This window comes from Microplitis mediator, chromosome 5 (assembly GCF_029852145.1).
Source record: "Microplitis mediator isolate UGA2020A chromosome 5, iyMicMedi2.1, whole genome shotgun sequence".
Classification (NCBI taxonomy): domain Eukaryota; kingdom Metazoa; phylum Arthropoda; class Insecta; order Hymenoptera; family Braconidae; genus Microplitis; species Microplitis mediator.
This window is the reverse complement of record NC_079973.1, coordinates 19,029,826-19,056,806: the sequence shown is the minus strand read 5'-3', so window position 1 is coordinate 19,056,806 and position 26,981 is coordinate 19,029,826. Positions and strand designations below refer to the sequence as shown.

Sequence of the window (26,981 nt, the reverse complement as noted above, 5' to 3'; positions counted from 1 at the left end):
TCATTGGTAAGATGTACATTCGGATCTCTCATACTGCCCCGAAAAAACGATTTAAGAAATTTTTAGAAGCGGGAATATATTCGTATATTCATTATCTTTACACGTATTTTATTCTTTTTTTCTTACTTTTCCTTTTGGAGATATAATTTTTAAAGTAAAACTTTTTATTGTTATTAATAAAAAAAAATATTTCAATTGTGTAAATTAAATGTTTGTTAAGAATCTACCCATACTTGAAATATTTTACAGGCTGCATTAAAAAAAAAATATGAGTTAAAAAAATGTGCAACTGCATTTTATTTGTTGCATTTTCTTTAGATTTTTTAAATTAAAATACTAAATTATTATACTAATTAATTAAACAATGAATTTATTAAAGTTGTAGCATTAAGTGTTTTTTAAAAAAATTTTATTTAGAAGAGAAAACTCAACTATTTACAAATATTTACATCAATTACTTTGCGGTACTAGTGTAATAGTTATAATTATTTTAATTACTATTATTTTATTTTGAAAATGTATTAATAGTTAATTATAAGGATTAATATAATTTATTTCGTTATATATATTCGTTATATAATAATTCCGTTAATAATAAATTTAATAATAATGTATTAGTAGTTAATTGTCAATTTTTCGTTTTTTGAACGAGGGTTTTTCAAACATTTGCTTCATTCCAGCAGACTGATTGTTGTGGAACTTGAGATTTTGAGCGGTCTCGGATGTCCAAGGCGAGTCAAATTGTGTCGTATCTTGATCCACTAAGTGAGTGTACTTCGTTCTACCGCTTCTTCCAAAGTTCTTAACTTGCATAACTTTTGGTAAGATAGATTTGTCGAAGTGATCTTCAAGTGTCGCACCAGAGGAGTCACGTGCCAATATGCCTTCATCTCTATCAAGATAAAACGCACCGCGATGATAGTATTTTTGTAAAAATTTGTATTTTCCTTTCGCAGCTTTATTCGTGATAACTTTTGGATTAAGTTTAGCTTCTTGCCGGCGTTCTTCCTCAGTCAGGTTTCTAATTCTCTCGATTTCGAGTCGTTCTTTCTCAGTAGCTTCACGTTCTTCGCGATCCCGTTTTATTCTCTTCAGTTCCCTCAACTTCCAAGCCTCGTATTCAACTTCATCATTTTCATCATCTGTACAGACATCCTCCAACTTGCTCTCCTTACTGTCTGTCGTTTTACCTCCTTGAGTTTCTTTACGAATAGCTTCTTCAACCATTCTCAATGTCTGTCGCTTTCTTTCATCAGCCATTTTTTTACTCTCGACCTCCATCTGCTGCTGTTTGAATGCCTCTTTTTCGTGTTCCGCCGTAGTAATTCTGTCTTCCTTCATAACAAATACCGGTTTCAATCTAGGTCCGCATTCCTCCTCTGAATCTGTGTATTCCTCATACTCGGAACTTTCAGCAGAACTTGAATCGGACTTTTCTTCTTCGTCTTTTATTATCTCCTCTTCAGTATCCTTTTTCGACAGCACTCGTAATTTCAGTGCTTCACGACGTCGCTCGATCTCAGTATCAGACAATTCTTCATCGTCCGAAGAATCAGAACTTTCTAATTTTATTTTTTCACGGGCATTTTTTATTTCTGTTTCAATTATCTCTGGCTCGTGGATATGCCGGTGTCGTTCATTAATTGTTGCTGGTTCGTCATCTGATTTACGAACAAGACGAGTCAGTCGTCTCAAACGTGGGTCTTGTTCATCGTATGCTCTTGATGTTAATGATTTGTAATCAGCAGTAGTTTTACTTACGTCAGGGTCAATTGGCTTGGCACATTTTTCCAAAAAATCGTCATCTTCAGACTCTTCGTCGGAGCTTGCAGCTGGTGCGTAATCGGGTCTTTTACCAGAAACATATCTGTGTACTTTTACTTTTTTCATTGAAACTTCACCTTTATCGTTTCTTACAGGTACAGCACCTGCTGTACTCTGAATCCCCATGGGTGCTGCTGCCAGGGCACTATTGGTCACAAAATAATCCATCATCATCTTGAAATTATTTTTTTCTAACCTATTTATCAGTTGCGTTCCTTTATTCGCTCGGGAATAAAAAATCAGTAAACAAAAAAATTGTTTGTGATTAAAATTTTGATTGTCTATAAATTAAAACAATTAGACACTTTTATTAACTTAAGCACTTTAATTAGTTTATGAGTACAATTAATACTTTTACTGTGATAAAATAATTATTTTATTTTATTACACGAGGCACGAGATAGCTGTTCTCTGTTCTGTAGCAAAAACTGAAATGGCTGATTCTTGTGGCGGTAGTATCGTCAGGCGACGCTCGAATTTAATGCGCATGTGTGGCAGCCATGATTTAATAAAATAATAGCGGGAAATATAAAATTGTGTTCTTTATATTTAAAAATTCTTAATTTCCCACGACAACGATCCGTCAATTTTTTAAAGTCAATAAATTGAAATTTTATATTTTAAATTTCAATTTTGAAAATTTTTTAATTACTTTTATTAATAAGTTATGAAAAAATAAAATTAGTATGAATAGTAAAATAAATGCTGTGTTATTCGATCCCGGTGGATCGGAGTTTTCTTACGGATGTTCACGAGGAAGTGAACTAAAAGCCAAAGCTTATGGAAGTAAAGAAAAGACTAATGACAATTCAAAATTAATAAAATCCCACTACTCAGAAAGACCAATTTCATTTGAATACTTCAAAATGATTCAAAATCTCGTGTTAAAAAAATAAAAGTACGCGGCAAGCATTTCAAATTGCTAGAGAAAATAAAAAAAGGAATCAGGTAATTTATAAATAAATTTATTGTTTAATAAAAACTACTACTGATAATTAATCAAATTTAATAAATAGGGTTCAGGTAATCTTCTATTTGACCAGGAAGATAATAATCCATATTTGAATAATTTACCACTTCAGATCTTACTTGGTTATGGTGGCTATCAGGGCATTTTATCAAACTTGCAACATTATCTACTGAAGATATGTTAGATAAAATAAAATAATGCTGCCATCTAGTGTTTCAATTTCTTTTCTTAGAATTACTTGTACATAATTGTTCATCTTATCTAAAAATAATTATTTATTGTTATTAAAGTTAATTATAATTATAAAATTAATAAAAGATTGATGTTAAGTAATTAATAAAATGAGAAGAGAAGTATTGAAATTATATAAAGATTTACTCAGATACGGGGATAATTTAAAATTAACTGATAAAAAATACTACAAGTTAAGAGTTAAGAAAGACTTCTATGATAATATTGAGTTGAAAAATTCTCAAGATATTCAATTTTATTTAGAGGTAATTATTTTTAATTAAACGATATATTTTAATAAAACATAATTAATGTTTAAATATTTTATTTTTACAGAAAGGACGTGAGTTGTTACTGAAAAAAAGGATTGTCTAGATTTCTTTTAATTAAATTTTTAAAAAATGTTTGTATTGAATAATCAATTAAAGTTAATTATTAAAAATCAATTACGCTTAAAGTCATACAAAAAATATTTAGATTTTTCTTACGTACCACAACTCAGTGAAAAAGATTTAGAAGAGCAATGGGTCAAAGGAAGTGGCCCTGGAGGCTCAGCAGTAAACAAAATGAGCAATTGTGTAGTTCTGAAGCACATACCTTCAGGTATTGTTGTTAAATGTCATCAGACGCGTGATGTCCATGAAAATAGTAAGAGAGCACGAGAAATCATGATAACAAAATTGGACAACAAATTAAATGGTGACCAGTCAATCGAGAGCCAAAAAAGACGACTGATGGCCCAAGATTCAGCAAAGAGAACACGAAAGAGAACTAAATTATTGGAATTAAAGGAGGCATTCAAAAAACGTGAAGGCATTGATTAATTTTTTCAATTGTCTCTTTGTATTTTTTTTTTCAATTTTTTTTCGTTCATTTAATTAACAAACATATTTTTTTTAATAAAGAAAAATTAAATAAATAATCCAGTGGATCGTAAAAAAAAATTATTTTTATAATAAATTTACCATATCAATTAAATTTTCCTATTTTCGATTAATTAAGATATTATTTCTGTCAGTAATTACCATTGTATTTAATCATTATTATAACATATGCAGTCTTGCGTATACTAATTAATATTATTATCATAAATCATTAATATTATTTTTAATTTATGCAAGTATTTATCCACGAAGCGTGTGATTGTATGGTATTTATCATGATTATTTATTACCGATTTAATGATACGTCAACAAACAAAAATATTAAATTATTTATACAAAATAAACTTAAAATGATTTAAAAAAAAAAAAAAGTTAAATATATAATTGATATACTGAAATATTTTTAGCGCGTCGTACGTTTAAAATTTCCCGACATCTATACTATTTTTTTTTATTTTTCTTAATTTTTATCTTTTTTTAATAATAATACATTCCGAGTTCTACATGTAATGCGAAAATTATTATAAATAGTAGACATTAGAGGAAATATTAATTTGTACAGTATTAAGAGTTATTAAATTTTAGAGATTCAAGTCTGAACATTATCATTGTATCACACAATGTTCAGAGTCGAACTGATAAAATTTATAAAAATTTACAAGTAATTATTATTTGTTAATTTTACCATTAATATTATCATTATTATTATTGTTATTATATTGAATGTAGAAATTTCATAAATTAATTTCAACTGTTTTTAATCCACCGGTTAATTAAACCCTTAGAACGTTTGTATCGTTTAGCGGGTGGTGATGAATTAAGTTTAGGTGAACTGGAACTTCTCAATCGTCGATTACTGGCAACGGTAACTGATAAAATATTGTGATCCATATCAACCTGGTCCTCTATTTTCATTACCCTGACAACTGGTTGAAACTCGATGCTAGACCGTCGTTGTTGTAATTCAGGTGTTGATACAACTCTTTGTTGTTGCAAAATAACACGTTCTGACAATGGACAATCCATCTCATCATCATCATCATCATCATCATCATCTGGTTTTTTGCAATTTTCGTCATCAAAACTTGTCTCCGATGTACTCCTTTGCTTTCGCGGTCGTTTTTTAGTTCGCGTTGGTGCTGGCGTTTGTTTTTTCTTTGGACTGCTGCTGACAGAGTCCTTTTTTTTATAACCACCAACTTGACGAGTTTGAGTATCATCTAGTTGTGATATTACAGATTGCTGAGTTGCTTCATTTACTTGACCATCAGCAGCAACATCAGCACTCGGTGATTCTTGGGTACTATTATTCTCACGTTGCCGTCGTTTTGATAAAGTCGTTGCAGTTGAATTGTTCTTTCTTGATATCATTGCCGTTGAATTTTTTTGCCTACACAAATTATCGTGATTTTCAATTTCAGGATGTGATTCTATTGTCATTGATGAAGACGGTCTAGCATCAAGCACTTGACGCTGTTGCTGACGTTTACGCGTCGACTTTGAATTTATTTTAGTACTTGTACGACTGTCTTGTTGTTTTAAAACATTATCATGATTATTTTCATCATTACCCTTATCACTTTTTTCCTCATTACATTTTTTCAATAAATCATTACTACTATTTTCATCATAGTTTTTATTATTATCTAATTCACTTGGCTGGCACGAAGATGATTCATTTAAATCAATTAAATTTTTATCTTTGATTGCCGGTAAAATATTTGAATCATGGGACGATGAGTCTGCGGATTCAGTTGCTGATGGTTGCAGTCTTTCAATTATTCTCTGTTGATTCAATCTACTTTCTTCATCTTCTTCTTCCTCATCCTCATCCTCACCGTCCTCCTCTTCTTCTTCTTCCTCTTCATCCTCATCGGGATTACGAGTACGCGTACTTTTAGCTGGTAAATTTTCACGTTCAGAGTCAACATCCGGTGTCACTTGCTGCTTACATTGCAATTTTTTTCTTGTTTTTATTCCAGGCCAGCCTGTTCTATTTTTTCGCCTCTTACGGCGTTTTAATGGAGACTCAATAATAACTTCCCCACACTCTGAACTAGCACACGATGAATTTTCGAGACCATTAAAATGCTGCCGACAATTATCCAATAATTCAAGTAAATTTGACGGTGGACCAGACGGTTCTGATGCTATTATTAACTGATGATGTGAATCTTGTTGTTGATGTTGTTGATTTTTATCTTCTTCTTGATATTCTTCTCCCTCACTAATATTATCCAACTCAGGTTCAAATGAATCTTCAAAAGGTACGTCAGCATTTAACATATCGTCTATACTTTTAACTATTTCTTTGAGCTCAAAGTCAGTACTAGATTTGGCATCTGAATTAACTGTATTCACATCAACTCGAGTATCATCATTTAAAACATTCACATTAATTGACTGTTGCTGCTGTATTTGTTGTTGCTGCTGCTGTTGAATCTGCTGTTGCTCACGTTTACGAATAATTGTTGACATGATAGCCAAAGTCGAAGCATGACATCGTGGACTTTTTCTGGGCGATCGTCCGAGACCATTTGGACCCTGCGCCCGAGCTCGTTTACGTGATTCATTTTTCTGACAAAGTTTAATAAGATTTTCATGAAAGTTTTCAATTTCATAGGGCAATAAAAATGGTTTGCGTGAATCAGATTCACTAAAGTAGTGCCAAAATTCAGCCCCATCATCTTGACGTTGATATGTCTGATACCAAGGCTCGGATTTAGGAACTGATTCAAATGAAAATCGCATTTTTTCAATTTCAGCCGATGGTTTGGACGGATAAAGTTTTTCTTCAGTACTTGGTGGTGTCACTTCTTTACCTTCAGCATCAACTTCTGGTACAACACTAGCCGGTTGTTGTTCAACAACTGCCGGTACTTTATCACATTTATTTATTTCCGGAGGATTATCTTGACTTTTGGCAATACCAGCCGGCAAACTTTGAAACCTTAATCTACTACCAGGTGTTTCAAATTTATAATACTCAGAGTTGTCTTCAATTAATGCTTCTGCCTGGGTACGTCTTCTCTTTTTAGCCCGACCAACATTACTCGAATCCTGTGAATCATCATCAACAGCAGGTTCTTCTTTTACGGGTGATGGATCTGGTGGTTGCTGGACATTGGGAACCGGCGATGATGATGCAATAGATGACGAAGATGGTTTATTATCTCCTTCACTTGTCTCAGTGTCTTTAGCAACAACACTGCTACTACTATTACTGCCTGATTCATTATTCCAGTCGGTCGAGTTACTCCACTCATCACGTCTCGAGTCGCCAAACATAAACGACTCAGCTTCATCACTCAATAACGACAACTCGGACTTTCTTACCCGTTTGAATCTCACAACAACCGGCTTTTCACTCGACGGACCCTCATCTTTTTCAACTTCTTTCTCAACTTCCTTAACCACCGGCACACTTTGATTATTGCTGTTCAAATGGGCCGTATTTGATCTCAATTTATTACCTATAACTTCAACTTTATAAAATGCACGATTGTCTTTAATCAAACGTTCTTCCACAGATTGCCTTCGGCGTGCACGTGAGGATCGTCCCGCAATTCTCCTAACATTATTATTGACTCGATTACACTTTGTTTTATTACTCTCCTCCTTGTCATTATTTTCTTCAGATTTAAAAATTTTTGTACTCTTAACTGATTTATCATTAGCATCATCATTAATTTTACTATCCACAGTTGACTTGTTTTTATTATTACCATCACTACCTACAGTTTCAAATGTCTCAACACTATTGTCCGTTTTTTGTGTCGATGGAATAACCGATTTAACCATCGATCCATTGCAGCGAAAATCTTTAACCGATAGTTTTTTATTATCATTATTTGTTACTATTCTAACTGGACACTCTTTTTTCTTACCCGATAAATCATCATTTAAATTATTATTGTCTTTAGCATTATTCTCACTAATACTTCTATCAGGACACAAAATACTTTTTTTATTACGATCACGGCGATCATCAAAACGCGAAGATAACTCTTGACTTTTTCGAGGCGTTTGTTCACGACTGTCTTTATTTTTAACTCTCACATCATTCAACTCACTCAATGGACTTTTTTCTATAACCATCGTCGTTGTTGTTGTAGTTGATTTATTATCTTTTAAAGGAGGCTCATTATTATCATCATCATCATCACCGTCGTCATCACACTTGTCCGGTGCTTCATCTTCTTCGATCCAAATAGTGCCTTTTGATCGTTTTTTTATGGTATAACGTTCAAGTTTATCAAATAACTTTTCACTTTTATCAACTTCATGCCACGGACTACCTTTTGAACGCAACAAATGACCACTCTCGTGTTTAGCACGGGCGCGTAAATTATGAGGTGAACTTAAATTTAGATTGAGCTTACGTCGCGCCCCATTACACTGGACCATTTTCAATTCATCCACACCATAATCCGCTAAATCAGACTTGTCTGTCTGATTAACTTCCTCGTTTCTTATTATGTTGTGAAGATTATCATTCCCATTGGTGTACAAATCTTTTCTGTAAAAAAATAAAAGAAAAAAAAATATATTATATACGTAATTATCAACTTAAACAATTGTAATTAAAATTTAAATAGGGTAGAGGTACCATTTTGGGCCAGTTTTGGACACTTCAAAAATTTAAATAAAATAATTTGTACACGCAGAAAATTTTTGAAAAAAAATTACCCATAGTTTGGTACTGTAAGAACATCTAGCCAGTAAATAAATTTTTACTGTTGTTAGTAGAAATTGCACTTCATTTACATGCTATCGAATAATGAGTGTGAATGTAGCAAACATCAGACAAATTTAAAATTATTAATAGTGTAAATAATTAATAAAATTAAATTAAAAGAAAGGGCGCATTTAAAAAATTTAAAAATTACTAAGTGCATTTTTTATAAATATCATTTTTTTAATTACTTACTCCATCTATTTACAATTTTAAATTTTTCTGATGTCTGCTACATTCATACTCATTATCGAGTAGTATATTTTACAATGTGCATGGGAAAAATTTAGATATATTTACCACATGTCCTTACAGTATCAAACTTTTTGGGTAATTTTTACTAAAAATTTCTCTGCGTGCAAAAGACGCAACGACATACAGTCGGATTTCGTTATAAGACTAGTTCGGAGCTGTAGGGGAAAAAATTTTTAGAATCGAGGTTCGCCACTATTGTAATTTACAGTTTGCGCCCAAGCAGCGCTATAAGACTATCGGCGTTTTACGTTTTATTTATACGTTCGATTTAACTCTGCTCTATTATAAACTGAATCTATTTTATGTATAATTATAAATAAACAGAATTTTGCAGTTCTTTTCTCTTAATTAATTATGTATCTGGAGATCAGAATGTTTTTCGCGCGACGAAAATGAAAAATATTTATGTAATTTGACTGCTTGAGGGGTAGATCCTGAAGTTGGGGATGGCCTAAGATTTTTTACTGACATACCAGCATCTGTATGCGAAACTGAAACCAGTTTCAGAAATCCAGTCATCTTGTAAATTTTTTACTTTCCAATTTTTTTTTTTTTCCATTGCGCGAAAAACGTTCTGATCTTTAGGTACATAATTAATTATATAAAATATAATATATATTATATATACTTAATGTACAATCTATATGTATGTAAATTTTATCTCGATTCTAGTCGTACTGTTTATTAGTCTTATAACGAGGTCCGACTGTAATTAATTTTAAAAATGTGTTCAAAGACACTTTTATCTCACTATTGAAATGTAAATTTTATTTTCCACTTTTTCATTAATTAAAATAAAGTATTGATTGTCCGAAAATGGAGCAGTGGGCACAAACGATACTTGTACTTTAAATAAATAACTTGACTTACTCAACGTCATCTGGTTGATTGAGCTTTAAAAAAGCCTCGACATTAGCTCCCGCATTTATCAATGAATCAAGTGATAAAAAATTATCATCATTGCGAACAAATGTAAGATGCTTATCACTCTGCACATGCTTTGTCAGATCCTTGTAGTCACACCGGCAAATTTCACAAAAACCACCGACTAGCTGTTCAGATCTTCGAGCACGTGTTGCAGTATTAGCTCGCGGCTTACGAGTCATTTCTTTTTTCTTAAATAAATTATTCGTCAATAAATTAAATGATAATCATTTTAGTTAAATTTAAATAAAAGTACATTGAAAATATCTACCTTATTTATTAAATTATTACTTTGTTTTTCTTCCTCTTTAATCTCTCGTGGTTTGTCAAACGGACAAGTACCCGGTTCGCCGTCAAAATTAAATGTCGGCCAAACTGGTAATTCTAGGAAGACAGGTCTTGTATCTCTATATGTAAATATAAATTACTCGTAAATAATTGAGGTATTTAATTAACTATAAATTTAAATAATGTTCTTTAGTGTCTTTAATTACCTTTTAAAGGATTCAAATTTGACATATGATTTTTTAAATTCTTTAACTTTAAGATCCTTATCAGTATTTATACGATTAACACATTTAAGTGTATTTGTATCTTTTAATGAGGCATAAATCTTATCTAGCCACACTTGTAATTTGTCGGTAGTCCAGATAGGTATGCCCCAATTGAAGGCGTTATCGAGCGGATCTACTGAACACTGTTGTGGTTGTGTCAGAGCACGTTCCAACATTGCATCCACTCGCGATTTCTGTTTTTAAATAAAAACAACAATAAATTATTATTTTTAAAAATGAAATTTCTACAAATCCAAATATCAATTAATAAATAATTATTATTACAGTTCTCTGGGCAGTGTGGCCCCGCGTATTTGTTGAATTAGACAATGGACATTCACCGTTGAAGGACGGCGTTGGAGGCGTCCAAGTTGACGTTGGGACCTCTACACTCCTCAGCGAGGGAGGTCCCGCGCTCCCTCCACTGGTGTAACCCCATTTTTTTTTATCTGAACTTGCGGCGGCTTGTTGTTGAAATTTATCCGCTCGATCGCTAACAACCAGCGTCACCCTCGCGTCTAAAAATAATTCAATACTCTGAAAAAATAATAAATAAATAAAATAATTAAATTATTATCGTTAAAAAAAACACCGACACTTTTAATTTAAATATTATTTAAACAAATAACACACATGTACACTCATAATTATTACAGTTAATTAATTTTAATTGCATAAATAATAACACAGATTAAATCTTAATGTCATCAACTCGCATCTATTGACAACGCCTTATTTTTATAACTAATTATAAATAATTAATATTAATTACGATAATTAAAAATTAAAAAATATATATACAAAGCAAATAGATGGTAAAATGAGACCATAGCAACGACAAGTTTAATAATAAAAATAAAAAATAAATTGAAATAAGTAGAACATGATAAATAATAATGTAACAGTTACGCGAGCAGCAGACTTACGATAAAATTGCTGGAGGAATCGGTGGCTGGGTGATGGTAGATTACTGTCAACCAATATATTGTAATACACAATTCGCTACACCAACATTAACGCAAAACATTCTCTCTGATAATTCTAAAGTTATATACACACATTTATTGTCTTGCGCAGCCGACGCCTTATAATAAAAAATCAACGGGAGTAAATAACATTTATAAAATAATAAATTTTTAAATAAATTTGTTATTCATCAATAACTTGATAACACCAGCAGACATGTTATATATAATTGTTTCATTATTTATATAAATAATTAATAAATGCAAGAGTACGTTCCCCCCTGTTTAACTGTCACGCACAAAATGGCCATTCGCCGTTAGCAGCTTGCCACTAGCACCTGGAGGCGGCGCTTTTACCTTTATTATTATTTTTATTTACATTCATTCATATATTTGTTTATTTATTGTTATTTTAAATAACTTGAGTTCTATTAATATAAATCTGTACTTAATATTCACTCGTATACATGTCACTCGAGTGTCTTGTCAATCATCAATATTTCAATCGCTTGATAAAATCATTCAGGTAGCTTGCACCAGATGGAGTATTTAATCCCGGGTTAAAACCGAGAAATACACAAACTTATGCTTTACATGTGGTATCAATTACGAGTATCCATATATATGTTATATATTTATAAGTAATATAAATTAGTAGTTGTAAGGATGTTAGTGTGTTAAGTATTAAAATGAGTGCGAATGATACAGACGTTAGCCGACGTCTAATAACTTTTGTATTTTTAAAAAAATGATAAATTATAAAAAAAAAAAAAAATATTTTTAAAAAACGAGTGTTGATGTAGCAGACATCAGACAAATTTAAAATTATAATTGAAAAAATAATATTTATAAAAAATGCACTTATTAATTTTAAAATTTTTTAAATGCGCATTTTTTAAAATTTTATTTTAGTAATTATTTACTCTATTTATTATTAATTTTTAATTTGTCTGATGTCTGCTGCATTTCGAAATCGCGCCAATAGATTTTTTAATTTTCTATAGACGCATTTTTTATTTCAATTGATTTTTTGAGAATAAAAAACTTTTAATTGTCTATTAAATTTAAGATTATTGAGTGTAAATGTAGCAGACATGCGGTAATTTATAAATTTCAAGTAAATAAATAAATAATTTTAAATAATAAAATTTAAAAAAATGCTTGTACTGATTTTTCAATTTTCTAAGCACGTATTTTTTAATTTTCACTGTACTTACATTTCATTTATTTATTTAAAAATTAAAAAACTGCTAATTGTCAGCCAAATACACGCTCAGTAAAATATACTATCTTTTCAATACACATCTTGTCAACAAACTATTTGTACACAGTAAAATATTTACTTTACCATAAATGCGTTCTTTAAACATATGACAGTTTATTTAATACTATTTTATATCAATACTGATAATTTATAAATAATTTTTAATTGATAAATAAAATAAAAACAAAATAACTTTAATGGGCGGGTGTAGATAATGTTAAAGCTCGAACTAAAAATGGCGGGAAGTGAGCATTATTTTTAACTTGTTTATTATTATCGTAATTAATAATTGATATTTATAGAGATAATTATATTGAATTATTGGATTTAAAAAAAATAAAATTATTAATAATAACAACAACTTACGCCACCAAGTTCTTTTATTCTCGACTCGAATCTAGTTGATAATGAATGATTTTTAATGTCAAGATAAAATCTTTTTTTTTCCAATGGCTTATCACCTCTTTGTAAACGAACATCTGTAATTAATTACAATTATTTTTTGCTTAATTTATAATTCATGATTTTAATTTTTTTTTTAACAAGCTAATAAAATATTATTTTATAAATAACGCGTAATTATAATTAATTTATAAAACGTACGTGACTGTTGATTTTTTTTATCTGCCACCAAGGATTTTTGTTTCTGATTATGATTTTTAGAAGGCGATACCATTCCTATTAAATGAACCGCGTCGTAATATTATTTTTTCTTACTACAGCACTTTCCATTCTCACAAGCAATGACCACATTCAATTTGACGTATTTTTTTTCTCACTTTATTATTATTATTATTTTTTTTATTTCATTATATATTTTATAAAATTTATTTATAACTCAAGTTAATAAATCATCTTGACAGAATGTATTTATAATAATAATTAAATTATAAATTATAAATTATAGTACACAAAACACTTATAAACATCGAGATATTGCTGGTTTTGTTACTAATTTTATTTCAATCCATTCGGATAAAAGTCTACCGACCCATGCTACGAATACAATAAATGGCGCGTGCATTAACTGTATAGATATGTATATATTTAATATATATTTTTTATTTACTATAATATATGTAATTTAAATTATTTAAATTCTCTAGATATAAAGTTGGTAGTGACAGGACAACTGCTGTGGCGCGCCGCAGAAGAGTCCCTCCTTGGCGCGAAATTTAAAAACTAAAAATTCAAAGACAATAAAGTTAGCGGACATCTGACAATTTTAAAAACTTTTAATCAATAGAATAAAATTTTATAAAATAAAAAAAAAACGTAGGTTTAGATAATTCAGAAATAAGTACATGCGTTTTTTTTTTAATTTATTATTTTAATTATTTAAATTTTTTATATGTAATTTTAAAGTTGTCTTATGTCTGCTACATTTACATTAATAAAAATTCAATATTTATTCAGAACTTAGGGACAGTTTTTCAAACCGGATTTATTTTTATTTGGGTTTAAATTAATATTGATAGTATATATTGCTATATGCGCGTTAATAATATATAGATAAACCAGCAATAATAATTTATACCCGGATTAAAAATAAACCCGGCTTGAAAAACTGGCCATTATTTAAATGTTGAAAATTATATTAATTATGCAGTCAGAATTATGATTGTAAGTGTAACTGGCAAGTGTGTTTTTAAAATTTTGGAATAAATAAATAAAATGTAAATAGAATAAAAATTAAAAAATGCGTATTTAAATCAATGAAAAATCCGCGCCTTTTAGTAAATTTCATTATTTTAATTGATTTATTTAGTCTTTTAGAATTTATAAATTGGCTCATGTCTGCTACATTCACACTTATGTCAGAATTATACTGGCCTTAGTTACAAATGTACCAGCTTACAAATCTATGCAATAAATTATATATATATATATATATATATATTAGGGTGATTCGATTTGAACGACTATTTTTTTTTCCACTCGCACTTGAAAATATTGTTATAGACATTGAAAAAAAAATTCCCTGCAAGTTTCAGCCCTTAATTTTAATTTAAGTACTTTATATTTGATTTTGAAGTTTTCCCATTTAAAATACATAGGAAAGTTGGGATTTTTTTTTTAATTCTCTATAACTCAGCCGCATTTTAAGTTATCGGGTCGCCGTTTGCAGCATTTTTTAGGCAATTTGATACTCTTGAAAAGTCTCATTAATAGTTTTACTCGGACTCTAATTGTTTTTTCTGTATTGGTTCTGAAAATAATTTTTTTAATAATAATTTGGTTTTTTAGTTGATATTAACTTAATAACGAAATTTATAGAAAAAGTGCAGATAACGATTTTTTAGGAAATTTTATTCGCTATAAAAAAGTCCTCTTAGTTAAGTGGCTTAAGTTCTTCGTTCACGTGATATAGGGATTTTAGTAATTTTGTAAATAAAATATTTGTCAAAAAATTCCACCAAATACTATTTCATTTCAATTTTAAATCAGTAAATAATGTTCCTTTTATTAATTTAATCCAGTCATTAAAATCAGAAGGGGTCAATTTGATGAACTTCGGAAAAATTTTTGACAAATATTTTATTTACAAAATTACTAAAATCCCTATATCACGTGAACGGAAAACTTAAGCCACTTAACTAAGAGGACCTTTTTTGTACCCTGTGGAAAAGCTCTCATAAATTCTGATAAGATATTGAATATTTTTTATGAGAATCTATGAGTCAAAGCTTTTGATGTTTTCCTATCATGATTTCCGTACTAGATTTTTAAAAGAATGAGTAAGATTTTTTAATTTATGAGATTTTGTGACTCGAATTCCGCCAACGATTATGAGACTGAATAAGTCCTTTCACTTCTATAAGATTGTTACAGTTTATTCTTATGTATTTTTAATAAGAATTGATCAGGCTAATTCCGATGTTATAATACTTACAAAATCTCAATAAGATTATTTTTTTATACGAAATTTTCAGAATTTATAAGTTTTAGTAAGAGTTATCCTAGGAGATAATATCTTATTGAATATCAGAAAATATTTAACATGTATTTCTTCGAAATTTTATGAGACTGAATCAGGAATCACATGGACAAATGCAGACCTTTTTCTCATGAAAATTTTATGGGAATTAGTAAGAAAATCTATAATCGAGTTAACTTGTAAAATCTTAAAAGATTTAATTTTAATTTAAAAGCTATGTGATTTATGAGTTTTTGTAAGTTTTAGTTAGAAGGCTATTACTTATAAAATATTATGGAGTACTTATGAGATTTTATAAATAATTTCCATTCACATAAAATATTAATTTTATCAGATTCATTAAAAAATAATTGCTTAACTTCATTTTTTTTTATAAGAATTTACACCAAAAATACTAATATTATCACTTTTTCTTATACTTTGAATATTTTAACTGTTCGGAGGTGAGTGAAAATATAAGTTTTTATGTGATTTTTTACAAACCCAGTAATGTATCTTGCCCCATTTTTTTTTTGGCGCAAGATACATTATTTTTTTGTAGCAATATTGCATTTTTTTGGTTAAACAGAATAAAATTTCTCGGAACAAGTACTATTCTTTTCACGCAAGTATTTTTGTATTCTCCGACCAAAATAACAAAAGTTGCTTAAGCCAAGAGAAAAAATTTCTTGGGAGAAAAGATCGATATGGAGAAGGGGAAAGTCACCGGTGCTAGGCAGCAGCAGCGGGAGTAGTTCGGAGCTCGCCACGAGATCGCGCGTACGATTTGTAGTGTCCCTGGTAAGACATTTATTTCAGAAGTCTTAAATTCCAAATTTCAATAGGATTTTTTTCGAGTACTCCTTTGTCATTAGACAAACCAACAAGTACCAGTTTGAGTTGTACTGTAGTATATCCCATAATACATCATGACTTTAAGACGCGTTTTGATTTGATTCTCTACTCGCTTCGCGTTGAGACGTGAAAAGTTATTACCTTGCTATAAATATACCGTTACTGTTGCGTCCCTGTGGAAAAGGTCTCATAAATTCTCATAAAAAAAATTAGCTATGAGAAAATGATGTGTATTTGTCATTGTAAATCTTTATAATTTCTCATAGATTTTCACTCTTATAGAAATGACCTCAGAACTAATTTTCCCTTTGAATTCTCATACATCATATTTAGAATTTATGAGAAATGAAGATAAGTATTTGTAACTATGAGTACTTATGAGATCTAAAAAAACATATGACACGTGTCTCAAAGTTATAAAAATTTTACAAAAATATGGACACTTACCGAATAATTCACTTTCATTTAAAGCTTATACGCATCTTAGGGACAATTTATTGACGTAGAAATCGGTTCGTTGATTATATTTTTTTTGTCACGGTTTTTCTGAGTTTCTCCTTAATGTTGATGATAATTTAATTTTTTAGACTGATTTTGGTACGAGCAAGAGAATAGGTCCTTACAAAACGTGGTCTCTTGTTGGTACTGCTGAATACATGGCTCCAGATTTAATTTTAAAAGAAGGACACGATAGGTTTATAGTTTATTTATTCGAAGTATTTGTATATTGATTGATAGAAATTTATTTATTTAAATAAAACTTCAGGGCTGTAAATTTTTGGGCATTAGGAATTCTCATATATGAGTTATTAAGAAGAAAACTGCCGTTTGAAGATAATAACAAGCTACGTCTCTACAATAAAATTATTAAAGGTGGTATCAATGATGTTAAATTCCCGGAATATATGATACCGAATGCCATGGATATTATTCGTAAACTATTGACTGCTAAATCCGTTGAACGATTGGCACATTTACGGAACGGTATCATGGATATACGGAATCATAAGTGAGTTCATATGCTTGTAGAATGAAATTATATATTTAATAATAATAAAAGGTTTTACGTGTAAATTTTTGAATTTATTGTTAAGATGGTTTAAACTGTTCGACTGGAAGTCATTGAGGAATAGAAGGATGCGCTCGCCAGTTGAATCATAGGTTAGTAGTTTAAATCGATAGTATAATTTTTAGAAAGTAATATATTCAGAAAGTTCGTAATTAATTAAAAATTATTACAGCTAAAAAGCCACTTAGATGTTAAAAAATTCGAAAAATTTCCGGCGGAACGTGATTGCTAACATTGATTGAATATCTACTAAAAATGGAAGCTTTTTTAAATTGACATTTATAAGATTGAAAATTTTAATAAATAATTAATTTCATGTTCCTTACGATGTCATCTATGATAGAAAACTCAACGAGATCCCAAAAAAAAATTTTATTTCTCGACCAGACGCATAAGGCAGATAGAGATGAATGAAGATCATGAAGAGAGACGACTGTGTCTATTGATTTTGTCATGAGTGGCCCATAACTTTTTTTCTATTAGGAATAACTCCTTGCAATATAAACATTTTACGTTCATTACGATATCCTTCAGTAGAAAAAACGCCAAAAAGTCCTGGAAAAAATCATTCATTGACTTATGACGCCGGGACGGTGCAGGGAGATCAGGGAGGATGTCGTATATGTTTTTTTTTTTAAAAAGTAGCCCATTGAAATCTCTAAATTAAATATATATGTATAAATTTATTATCCTTTTTCATTTATAAAAAATATATTTACAATCTAATTATAAGTAAATCTAAACAAAAAACTTGTGATAATAAAACCAGACTTAATACAAAAAAAAAAATAATGACATTTTTATGGATATAGAAACTTATTATTATTCGTCGGTTCAGGACTCAGGCTAAAGCTATTAGATGACAGTGTTTCTTCTCTAAGTTTAAAATGTGTTGCCTCTTTGTCTTTACCTCTGTCCTCTTTCTTCTTGTCCTTATCTTTCTTTTCTTTGTCTTTTCCGTGTTTGTGGTCATGTTTATGCTTGTGTTTATGTTTCTTCTTATCTTTCTTCTTTTTTTTCACCTGTAAAATATGAACAATAAAATAATGAAACATGTAATTACTAAATTAGATAAAAAGAAATAAAAGTTTGGAAAATCCAAATGAGCATGCCTTAAGCGGTCGTGTCATACACGAATTATTTAGATTAAATGTTTACGTTACGATTTGTTAATTTTTTCATAAAGACTCCTATTTTTTTCTTTTTTTTTTTTTGCTTACATTTTAGGAACTATTAAACTAATTTATTATAATAGAAAATTATTATAGAAAATATTAAAAAATTCCCGCGGATAGAATGGAAATCTTTGCTAACGCCATCTAGCACGCTCCGATAGAAAGAGCAGGTCTTCACTAACTCTGTTTATATATTTTTTTTATATATGGCAGCCTGAGATGTAAATTTTTAAGCTTCGACAGTGCACATTTTATTATTTTATAATTAAACGAATAATGATAGAGATGTGGATTTTTAATCAGTTTGTCACAATGAATTTACGGATATATTGAAATAAAATTTGAAAGAATTCGTTTTGTTTTTCGAAAGTTATGGTGATTACAAGAAGAGTGTTACATGTATTTTACAGGATTTTTTTCTAAAAAATTCATTTTTTATCTAAATTGTGGGTTGGACCAGCTGTTTATTGATTAGAAAAATGACCATTGATGTTTTCTTTAATTGTGGTATGAAGGCTGACCTACTTTAACCACTTTATTATTATTTATTTGAAAAAAACTCTGACGGAACCCAGTTTTTAATTTTTAGGCGAGAGTAGAGCATACCTACGCTCGCGCTTAAGGCATGCAATAAAATATAAAACTACCTTGTTGGAATCGCATTTGGGTTTATGATCATCAAACTCTTTTTTAAACATTCCTGGCTCAAAACCGACAGATCCAGCTGGCACGATACCCGTAAAACCTGGTAGTGACGCTGAATTGTCACTATAATATTCAGTTTCATTCTTTACTTTTGGTCGTTTAGGTTCGGGTTCTTGACCGCCAGTTACTCCAGAAATAGATTCTCTTATAGGTGAAGGTTTTCTTTTAACTCGTTGATAATCTTGAGATTCAGATTCTGCGGGTGATCCGACCTTTTTGGGCTTCAAAATACTCGCAAGTTCAGGGATGGGAAGACAAAGCGGTCGTTTAGAACGATACAATGTATAATATAGATCAACGAAATCACACCTTAATTTAGAATCATGTGACAACATTCCATTGATAAGATACCAAATTCTGTCAACTAGTTCTGGACGATCTAAACAATGTTTAATAGACCTGTCAAATGGCGGAGTTTCAACCATCAGCCTGACAAGTCTGTGACGTACTCCTAAATGTGGATCCATTTCTGCCATGTCCAAAAGAAATTCTAAATCCTCCCATTTACCATCAACTCTTGTAAAGTCTACCAGAGCCTCAAGAGCAGCGATTCTTACGTCAATAAATTGTCCATAAGATGCGTAAGCTTTAAATAAAGATGGATTACTCGTCAAGTGTCCATATTTTTGTAAAGTTCTTACAACTTTGAGACACGCAACAGTAACGGTATATTTATAAGATGGTAATAATTTTTCTAAATTTAACTGTCTTGTAACTTCTTCTAGAATAGCTTTAGTGTCAACAGATAGTGACTCTGAATTAATTGATGTTCCTTGTTGAACACTGATAACCGGAGTAACCGTTGCTCCAAGAGCTTCAATCAATGCAGCACGATAATAATTATCCGAGTATCGATTTTTGCTGTTGTCATTGTATTTTAATAAATCCATGAGACTAGTAAGTATTTCTGGTGGACAAATTCCATGATTATTGCGAAGACCAGCCATAGCAACTGGCATTGTTTTTTGTAGAAAGTAATGTTGAAAATTAGTAAAATTATTTTGCTTAACTATTCTTCGGCAAGAAGCTGATCCATAGAGTTTTCGAAACATTGTAAGCATAGCTGGAGGTCCAGCCCAGTTACCAACCATTGCATTTGCGACTTTTGTAAGACAATGAGCAGCACGTAAACGTATTTTGTAATAACAATGTTCATTTTCAATAGTATGAGTAAGAGCTTGACGTGTAGCAAGTGTTGCATGATTTTGTAATGCTTCAATAGCTTCTACTTGAGCTCTGACATCTCGCTCATGTATCAATTGATACTGCCATTGATAATCAGGCTGTTCAATGTGAACAGCTCGCATCAGAGTAATATCTGGATCTAAACGAATCCATAGTACAGGTGAGTCATCCATGGCTGATAAATCCATGTCAACTTCTTCTCCAGTACAAAGTGGAATTTTTTTCTTTTTATTACGACGACTTTTACTGTGACAAGTAATATCTGCTTTAGCTACAGTTCCTTCAATTTGCAATGTGTGCTTGAATGGGCCATCAAGCTCTTGAATATTAACTAAAAGTGGGCCCACATACTTTCTAATACCTCGCTGATGGGTTGCATCTTGACGAATTTCTAATTCTACAGTATTACGTTTGCGATTAAACACAAAACTCAAACTAAATTTGGCATGACCACCAGTTCTTATCCACTGATCAATAAATACTGCCATATCTTTACCAGTAACTGTAAAAATGGCTTTTGTAAAAACATTTGTGCTTATTAACATCTGTGGCCAAAGACCAGATTCTATTTTTTGTTGAGCTCCATTTGCTGCCAATGACAATTGTTTATTAAACACTTGCAAAAGTAATTCTTGACCAATACGATTTTCTAACATTCGTATAACAAGATGAGCTTTTTTACGCAACATCTCGATATATTTTGGCGACATTGTATGTAAATTACGAATAGGAAAATAAAATTCAGGGTCTGGAACACGTGGAGTTGGAGCTGGTGTATTGTTAGCTATTGGAAGTAGTGTCGGTGGCTGAGAAGGATCCAAAATAATTCCCCCAAATTCTTCTTCATATTTAACAACTTGTTGCAATTCCGAATGAATCCAATCACGATATTCATTATTACCAAAACATTTTTTTGCATATAATCCAGTTAAATATGTAGAAATACCTTTGGGTAGCCAAATATCAGACCAATTTTCCATTGAAATAAAACAGCCAAAAAATTGTTCAGCAATTGCTTGAGCCATTGCTTTTTTAGTTATGTAAACTTGATCAATTATTGTTGTCGAATGTAATAAATTTGTATTTAAAATACTCATTGTTGCATATGCATTTATATCTTGATCAATTTCATCAACAAATACTTGTTTATAACACGAGTATGGATATCTATTGGACAATGTTTCTTCATAAAACTCAAATGCTTCATGCATATACTTTGCCGATACTTTAAGCGACGGGAGTAGATGCGGCAGACAAAAATGAGTCACTTCATGCATATTTGGATCAACATAAATTTCAAACGGCCTGAAAAATAATTATACACACTCATTAAATAACTAAAAAATAAATATGATATAAAACTTTTTTAACAATTAAATGTTTATTTACCCAACAGCTAGAGCGATATTTGGAGCACAAGCTGGAGTGTTCAAGACATAATGAAATGTCTTTCTTCTCATGTCAGGCGTATAAACAATTTCAACTAAATCACCGCATGAAACTGCAGTCATTGAATCATCAACAGTGAATTCCAATTTCCAAGTACACGGTTCAGCAAAACTATCCACGCACGGGAACCAAAGCCTTGACGAATTTTCATAGCTGTACGTATACATATGGGCACCTCTCTGCAATATTCATTATCATAATTAATAATACATTCTTATAAATAAATAAATAAACAAATAAAATTTATAATTACTTCAGCTAATGTTCCTTCACAATCAGGTAAAACGAAATGAACACCACCCTCGGGTTGTTCAAGTGAAAATTCAATTCCTATTCTCAAATTACGACCTTCAGCAATAAAGTGAGCTGCTTCAGGTGGAACTTGGATAACAAGCTCGCCGTTATTGTTGTCTGGATCAACTTTTTGTGCTGCTGCCAAGTGCATGTTTGAAAAAAATTCCAACGACCTTCTATTTTAAAAAATAAACATTAGATTTTTATATATTCAATTTTTATTATTATTATTATAACTTACTGCTTGCCATCGCCTTGACAAATATCCAAAAATGGATCAAAGTATTGAAATGGAGCTTCTATTGTATCGTTTAAACATACACGATAAATTCTACATTGCCGGGCATTTAGTTTAATAAATCTTAAACTATCTCTCAATGGAACTATCGTTAGTTCGACAAAACCCTAAAAATAAATAAATAAATATAGTAAATTAACAATAATAATAAATATTATTTAATTAATTAATTAAATAAATATAATAACACTTACAATAATACTTTTTTGTTGGAAACTTATTCCGGTTAAACTGAGTATTTGATGGGCTGTAAAATAATTAAAATATTTATGTTAAAATAACCACTCATTTTGAAAATAATTATTTATTATAAAAATACTAATAAGATACTTATAATTTAAAGGCCCGACAATTCTCGGCAGTGCGTTCTTTCTTCATGATTTTATTTAATAATTTTAATTTATTAATTATTAAATATGTGACAAAATTTATATACTGATTACCAAAAATTTATAGGTCATTGTAGTGTTTTTAGGGAAAAAGATTGGGTTATATCGATTAATAGCACACTGATTATTTTAAAAATATATATTGTTAATTTATTCAAGTCCAATTATTAAACGTGTTCGCACTTCAGCGATCTGACGAATGAATCGTTGCCCATGCTTATATAGCATACCACTGTGCCTCCAGCGACATCTACCCCAGTACACAACAGTTATGTTCATATTTATCTAAAAAATTATATTGTGGAGGGGAGACAGAGGCAACCCCGATAGCACAGTTTGCTTTAGCAAAAGTTTACTCACAGAAATTTCCTTGAATTTTTCGTCAAATTTCCGTCAACTTCGGACTTTTCCGTTTTTGATGACAATTTATATACAACTTGCTATACAATTTGACGTAAATTTACTACCCAAATTAGAATGTAAATTCACTTCAAAAGTTGACTAGAAAAAATTTTTCATCAATTTTCAGGCAAAGTTTTACATTAATTTATTGTTAATTTGACTTGACAAATTGCAAAGTATTTTTTTACCCTCAAATTGTAGACATATTCTTGCATAAATTTGCTTTCCTTCTGAAATGGTCAGAATGAACATTACCAACTTTTTTTTGTAGTAAAAATTTATCTCTAAATTGAGCAAAAATTAACCGTAAATTTTTCTTTACAACTTTTGCTATCAAATTGTCTGCACATTCAGGCAGCAAATTTCAGGAAATTTCAATGCAAAGTGACTGTTAGGGCTTCGGATATACAGAGAAAGTGCTCTTTACCTCTACCCTCCATACTTTGAATTTAAAAAATAAATTATTTGTTGATCAATATTGGAACTTTTTTGCAGTAAAAAAGCGGAAAAGTTTGGGTATTGGATAGAAAATCATATCAAGCAGCGATAAAAGATGATATTGAAAGGATAGCAGAAGATAATATTGAAATGTTACGTAAAATATTGTTTCTTCGAGATATTTCAAGTCATGTATTGAGAAAAATATCTGATTTGATGTACGTAAGATTTCTTCCTGCCGAAACTTGAATTGTAGATGAAGGCGAGACTGATGGTGATAAATTTTTTATTGTAAATTGTGGACACGTTAAGGTTACAAAATTTATGGAAGGTCAAGAAATAACAATTACTGTATTAGATAAAGGTGAATATTTTGTAGAAAATTCACTTTATGCAAATATAAATAACGTAAGAGAAGCTAGTATTGCTAGTTTTGATGATGCTGCACCTAGAGTTGAATGTCTGATTATTGATAGGAAGTAATTTTATTTTATCACACTTTAAATCGATTGACAAGTCAAGTATTGAGTATTTAGTAATTAATAATTTTGGTTTTAGTTATCTTGGAGACTTTTGGAGTCGATTAAAAAAAAGAGATTGGACTGTCGAGTACGAGGAACGTAAAAAATAGCTGCATGTTAAATAAAAAACTGAATATTTAGATTTACAACTGTCAGATTTAAATATTCAAAGTGTTATTGGTAATTAAAGGAAATTTTGGCAGAGTGTTATTAGTTACAAGTAAATCAATTCCAAATATGAGTTTTGCGTTAAAAAAAATTTCTAAAAGTCAACATAATCTATTTTGTCATTTCTAACAAATGATTTAATAAACTCTATTTGGTTGGCATTAATATTTCTCTCCCTACGATAATAAAATCATTTGGTAAAGTTAAGAAAATATTTTTTTAATAGCCAACTAAATTATTTTATAGTGCTAACAAACTCAAATATTAAAGCAAAATATTATTATATTAACTCTAATAAATATTACTTAGACACAGAAAAATATTTTCATTTTGAATAAATATATATTTGTTCGAGATTAGTCAATATATATTTAAACCTAATGATTATTGATTTAAAAAATGAGAAATTCATTTAATTTAAATAAGTAATAGAGTGCTACTGTCATCATTTAGTAATAAATAATGTGAATTAAATAAATTTTTAGTTGTAAATAGATATCAATTAAAAATAAAAATGATTTGAATTATTTTAAATTAAATTGAATGATGAAATAATATATAAGTATGGAGTAAAAAAAATTTTATTTTTTTAGTTATAATAAATGTTTTATTTTTGTGTACATCGAGAATAAATATTCGAGAAAACATTAATGTTTCAACGTAATACAAGATCTATTACGATCAAAAAAGACTGTAATTACTCTGTTAAATAACAGAGGTGTACCCATCCCCTAAATGATTTAAGTTGGGAATATAAAAACTCTTAAATAAGTTTCTTACCAGGGACACTACAAACTGTGGGCGCGATCTAGTAGCGAGCACCGAACTACTCCCGCTGCTGTTGGCTTACACTCGTTGTCATTAATGCCTGGTCCCCCAGGCTATAGAATCTTAGCCATGCAGGGGGCCAGGCATTAATGACAACGAGTGTACATCAAGACTTACACTAAGAGAAAAATTTTTTGGGAGAAAAGATAAATATGGTGGAGAGGAAGTTAGGGTGGTAGGCAGCAGCAGCGGGAGTAGTTCGGTGCTCGCCACTAGATCGCGCCCACAGCTTGTAATATCCCTGGTAAGAAACTTATTTCAGAGTTATTATATTCCCGCTATACATCAGCCGAGTGACATTAATTCTTTTTTGATAGTAATACGACGGTATCTTGTATTACACTATGCCATTAATGTTTAATATTTATGTTTCCCTGAATACATTTGAAATGTTTTAAAATTCGTTGAGAAATTTCTAATGTTGAATAATAAATAATACAATCAGTTATTTCTGATCAGAGCCTCAAGAGCAGCGATTTCTACGTCAATAAATTGTCCATAAGATGCGTATAAACTTTAAATGAAAGTGGATTATTCGGTAAGTGTCCATATTTTTGTAAAATTCTTATAACTTTGAGACACGCAACAGTAACGGTATGTTTATAACACGGTAATAATTTGGACATCTTAAAAATGAGAGTGAAAATAGAAAATAATTTAAATAAATTCAAAAATCTCATAAGCAAATGAGGTTAAAAATATAAAAAAAATATATTCGAATAGTTTAATAATCAGGTAACAAAAAAATCCTGAAACATATTCATCATAAAATTATTTGTTTATGAGATATAAGCATTGTAAGAAATAGAAAATGCTAATTTTTATAAATAAATGCGTGTAGTTAGAGAACTATAACAGATAAACGTTAGGTTAAAAATTTATAAGAAAGCTTAACTCAGACTGTTAAGTTTGCCGCGCAAAAGCCGATTTTCAATGTTAAATTAAAATTAGAAATATTGGAGCTACAATTCGGGGAGTTGAGAACTTTTTTAATAAAATTTTCTGCTCTTTTAGAAACTTCTTTAATATTTGAGCTATCACTTATACTTTTTGAGATTTTGCCAAAAAGCTGGATGGCTAATTTTTTTAGCGGTTTTTTGTTTATAACAATTGTAAATTTCTTTTCCAAAAAAAATCCAAAAAAAGCTTTTTTCTAGATACCATTCCGGATCGTTTAAGCTATCAACCATATTTTTAGAAGACCTGTAACCATTTTTCGCAGGTTTTCATCTTCTCGACTAGACTATGGGGGTTTAACAACTTGTTGAGAATCTTGAGATTCAGATGCTAAAAGTCCGGTGTTCCTGGTCTTCACTCCCTTATCGCACTGGTGCTGGATCCAACAATAATTAATCGATAAGGTCTAGGAAACTAGCTACCAGCCAATGCTCCCTAGGATTCGACGCAAAACAATCTTGACATTCTAAAATTTTACATTATAAATTTTTGAAAGTCGCGCGCTTACGAACCAGATGTATATCTTTCTTCGTTTAATTCTGTCCTACTCTAACAGTTTTACGCGCTTTCTTTCAAATTAAGTAATTCTCTTAAAGCAGCTCCACCTTTTGTATCTGATTTTATGGACACTCCTGATATCCAGAGAGAGTGCTCCTTACCTCTACCTCCATAATATTAACATAAATTATATAAATTCGAATTCTCTAGAAAATTAAGTTGGTAGC

General features: G+C 30.3%; 3 protein-coding genes and 2 long non-coding RNA genes across 7 annotated transcripts; 2 read left to right on the top strand and 3 right to left on the bottom strand.

Moving 5' to 3' along the window:
• Positions 1 to 437: 437 nt before the first annotated feature.
• Positions 438 to 2,267, bottom strand: LOC130668302 (microfibrillar-associated protein 1-like). Its single transcript, XM_057470527.1, has one exon. The coding sequence runs from the start codon at positions 1,996 to 1,998 to the stop codon at positions 622 to 624; it is 1,377 nt and encodes a 458-aa protein (XP_057326510.1). The 5' UTR covers positions 1,999 to 2,267; the 3' UTR covers positions 438 to 621.
• Positions 2,268 to 3,012: 745 nt separating this feature from the next.
• LOC130667523 (uncharacterized) lies at positions 3,013 to 3,637 on the top strand. Its single transcript, XR_008989853.1, has 3 exons — positions 3,013 to 3,291; positions 3,362 to 3,428; positions 3,503 to 3,637. It is a non-coding gene; the product is annotated as an uncharacterized LOC130667523 (long non-coding RNA).
• On the bottom strand, positions 3,623 to 13,639 carry LOC130667521 (myb-like protein X). Of its 2 annotated transcripts, XM_057469149.1 has the most exons (7): positions 13,210 to 13,639; positions 12,973 to 13,085; positions 10,663 to 10,914; positions 10,318 to 10,571; positions 10,095 to 10,230; positions 9,770 to 10,014; positions 3,623 to 8,428 (listed from the first exon to the last, which is right to left on the bottom strand). In XM_057469149.1, the coding sequence occupies exons 1-7, from the start codon at positions 13,280 to 13,282 to the stop codon at positions 4,657 to 4,659; spliced, it is 4,845 nt and encodes a 1,614-aa protein (XP_057325132.1). In that variant the 5' UTR covers positions 13,283 to 13,639; the 3' UTR covers positions 3,623 to 4,656. The 2 variants fall into 2 exon arrangements, with proteins under 2 accessions (XP_057325132.1, XP_057325133.1); XM_057469150.1 differs by lacking the exons at positions 12,973 to 13,085; positions 13,210 to 13,639 and adding an exon at positions 11,304 to 11,914.
• A 2,482-nt stretch (positions 13,640 to 16,121) lies between these two features.
• On the top strand, positions 16,122 to 18,367 carry LOC130668329 (uncharacterized). Of its 2 annotated transcripts, none has more exons than XR_008989983.1 (5): positions 16,122 to 16,324; positions 16,966 to 17,072; positions 17,145 to 17,387; positions 17,473 to 17,539; positions 17,620 to 18,367. It is a non-coding gene; the product is annotated as an uncharacterized LOC130668329 (long non-coding RNA). The 2 variants fall into 2 exon arrangements; XR_008989984.1 differs by lacking the exon at positions 16,122 to 16,324 and adding an exon at positions 16,410 to 16,890.
• LOC130668328 (transcription initiation factor TFIID subunit 2-like) lies at positions 18,204 to 23,198 on the bottom strand. The gene is made up of 7 exons (XM_057470565.1): positions 22,888 to 23,198; positions 22,748 to 22,802; positions 22,497 to 22,660; positions 22,215 to 22,431; positions 21,902 to 22,140; positions 19,270 to 21,817; positions 18,204 to 18,469 (listed from the first exon to the last, which is right to left on the bottom strand). The coding sequence occupies exons 1-7, from the start codon at positions 22,929 to 22,931 to the stop codon at positions 18,248 to 18,250; spliced, it is 3,489 nt and encodes a 1,162-aa protein (XP_057326548.1). The 5' UTR covers positions 22,932 to 23,198; the 3' UTR covers positions 18,204 to 18,247.
• Positions 23,199 to 26,981: the final 3,783 nt, after the last annotated feature.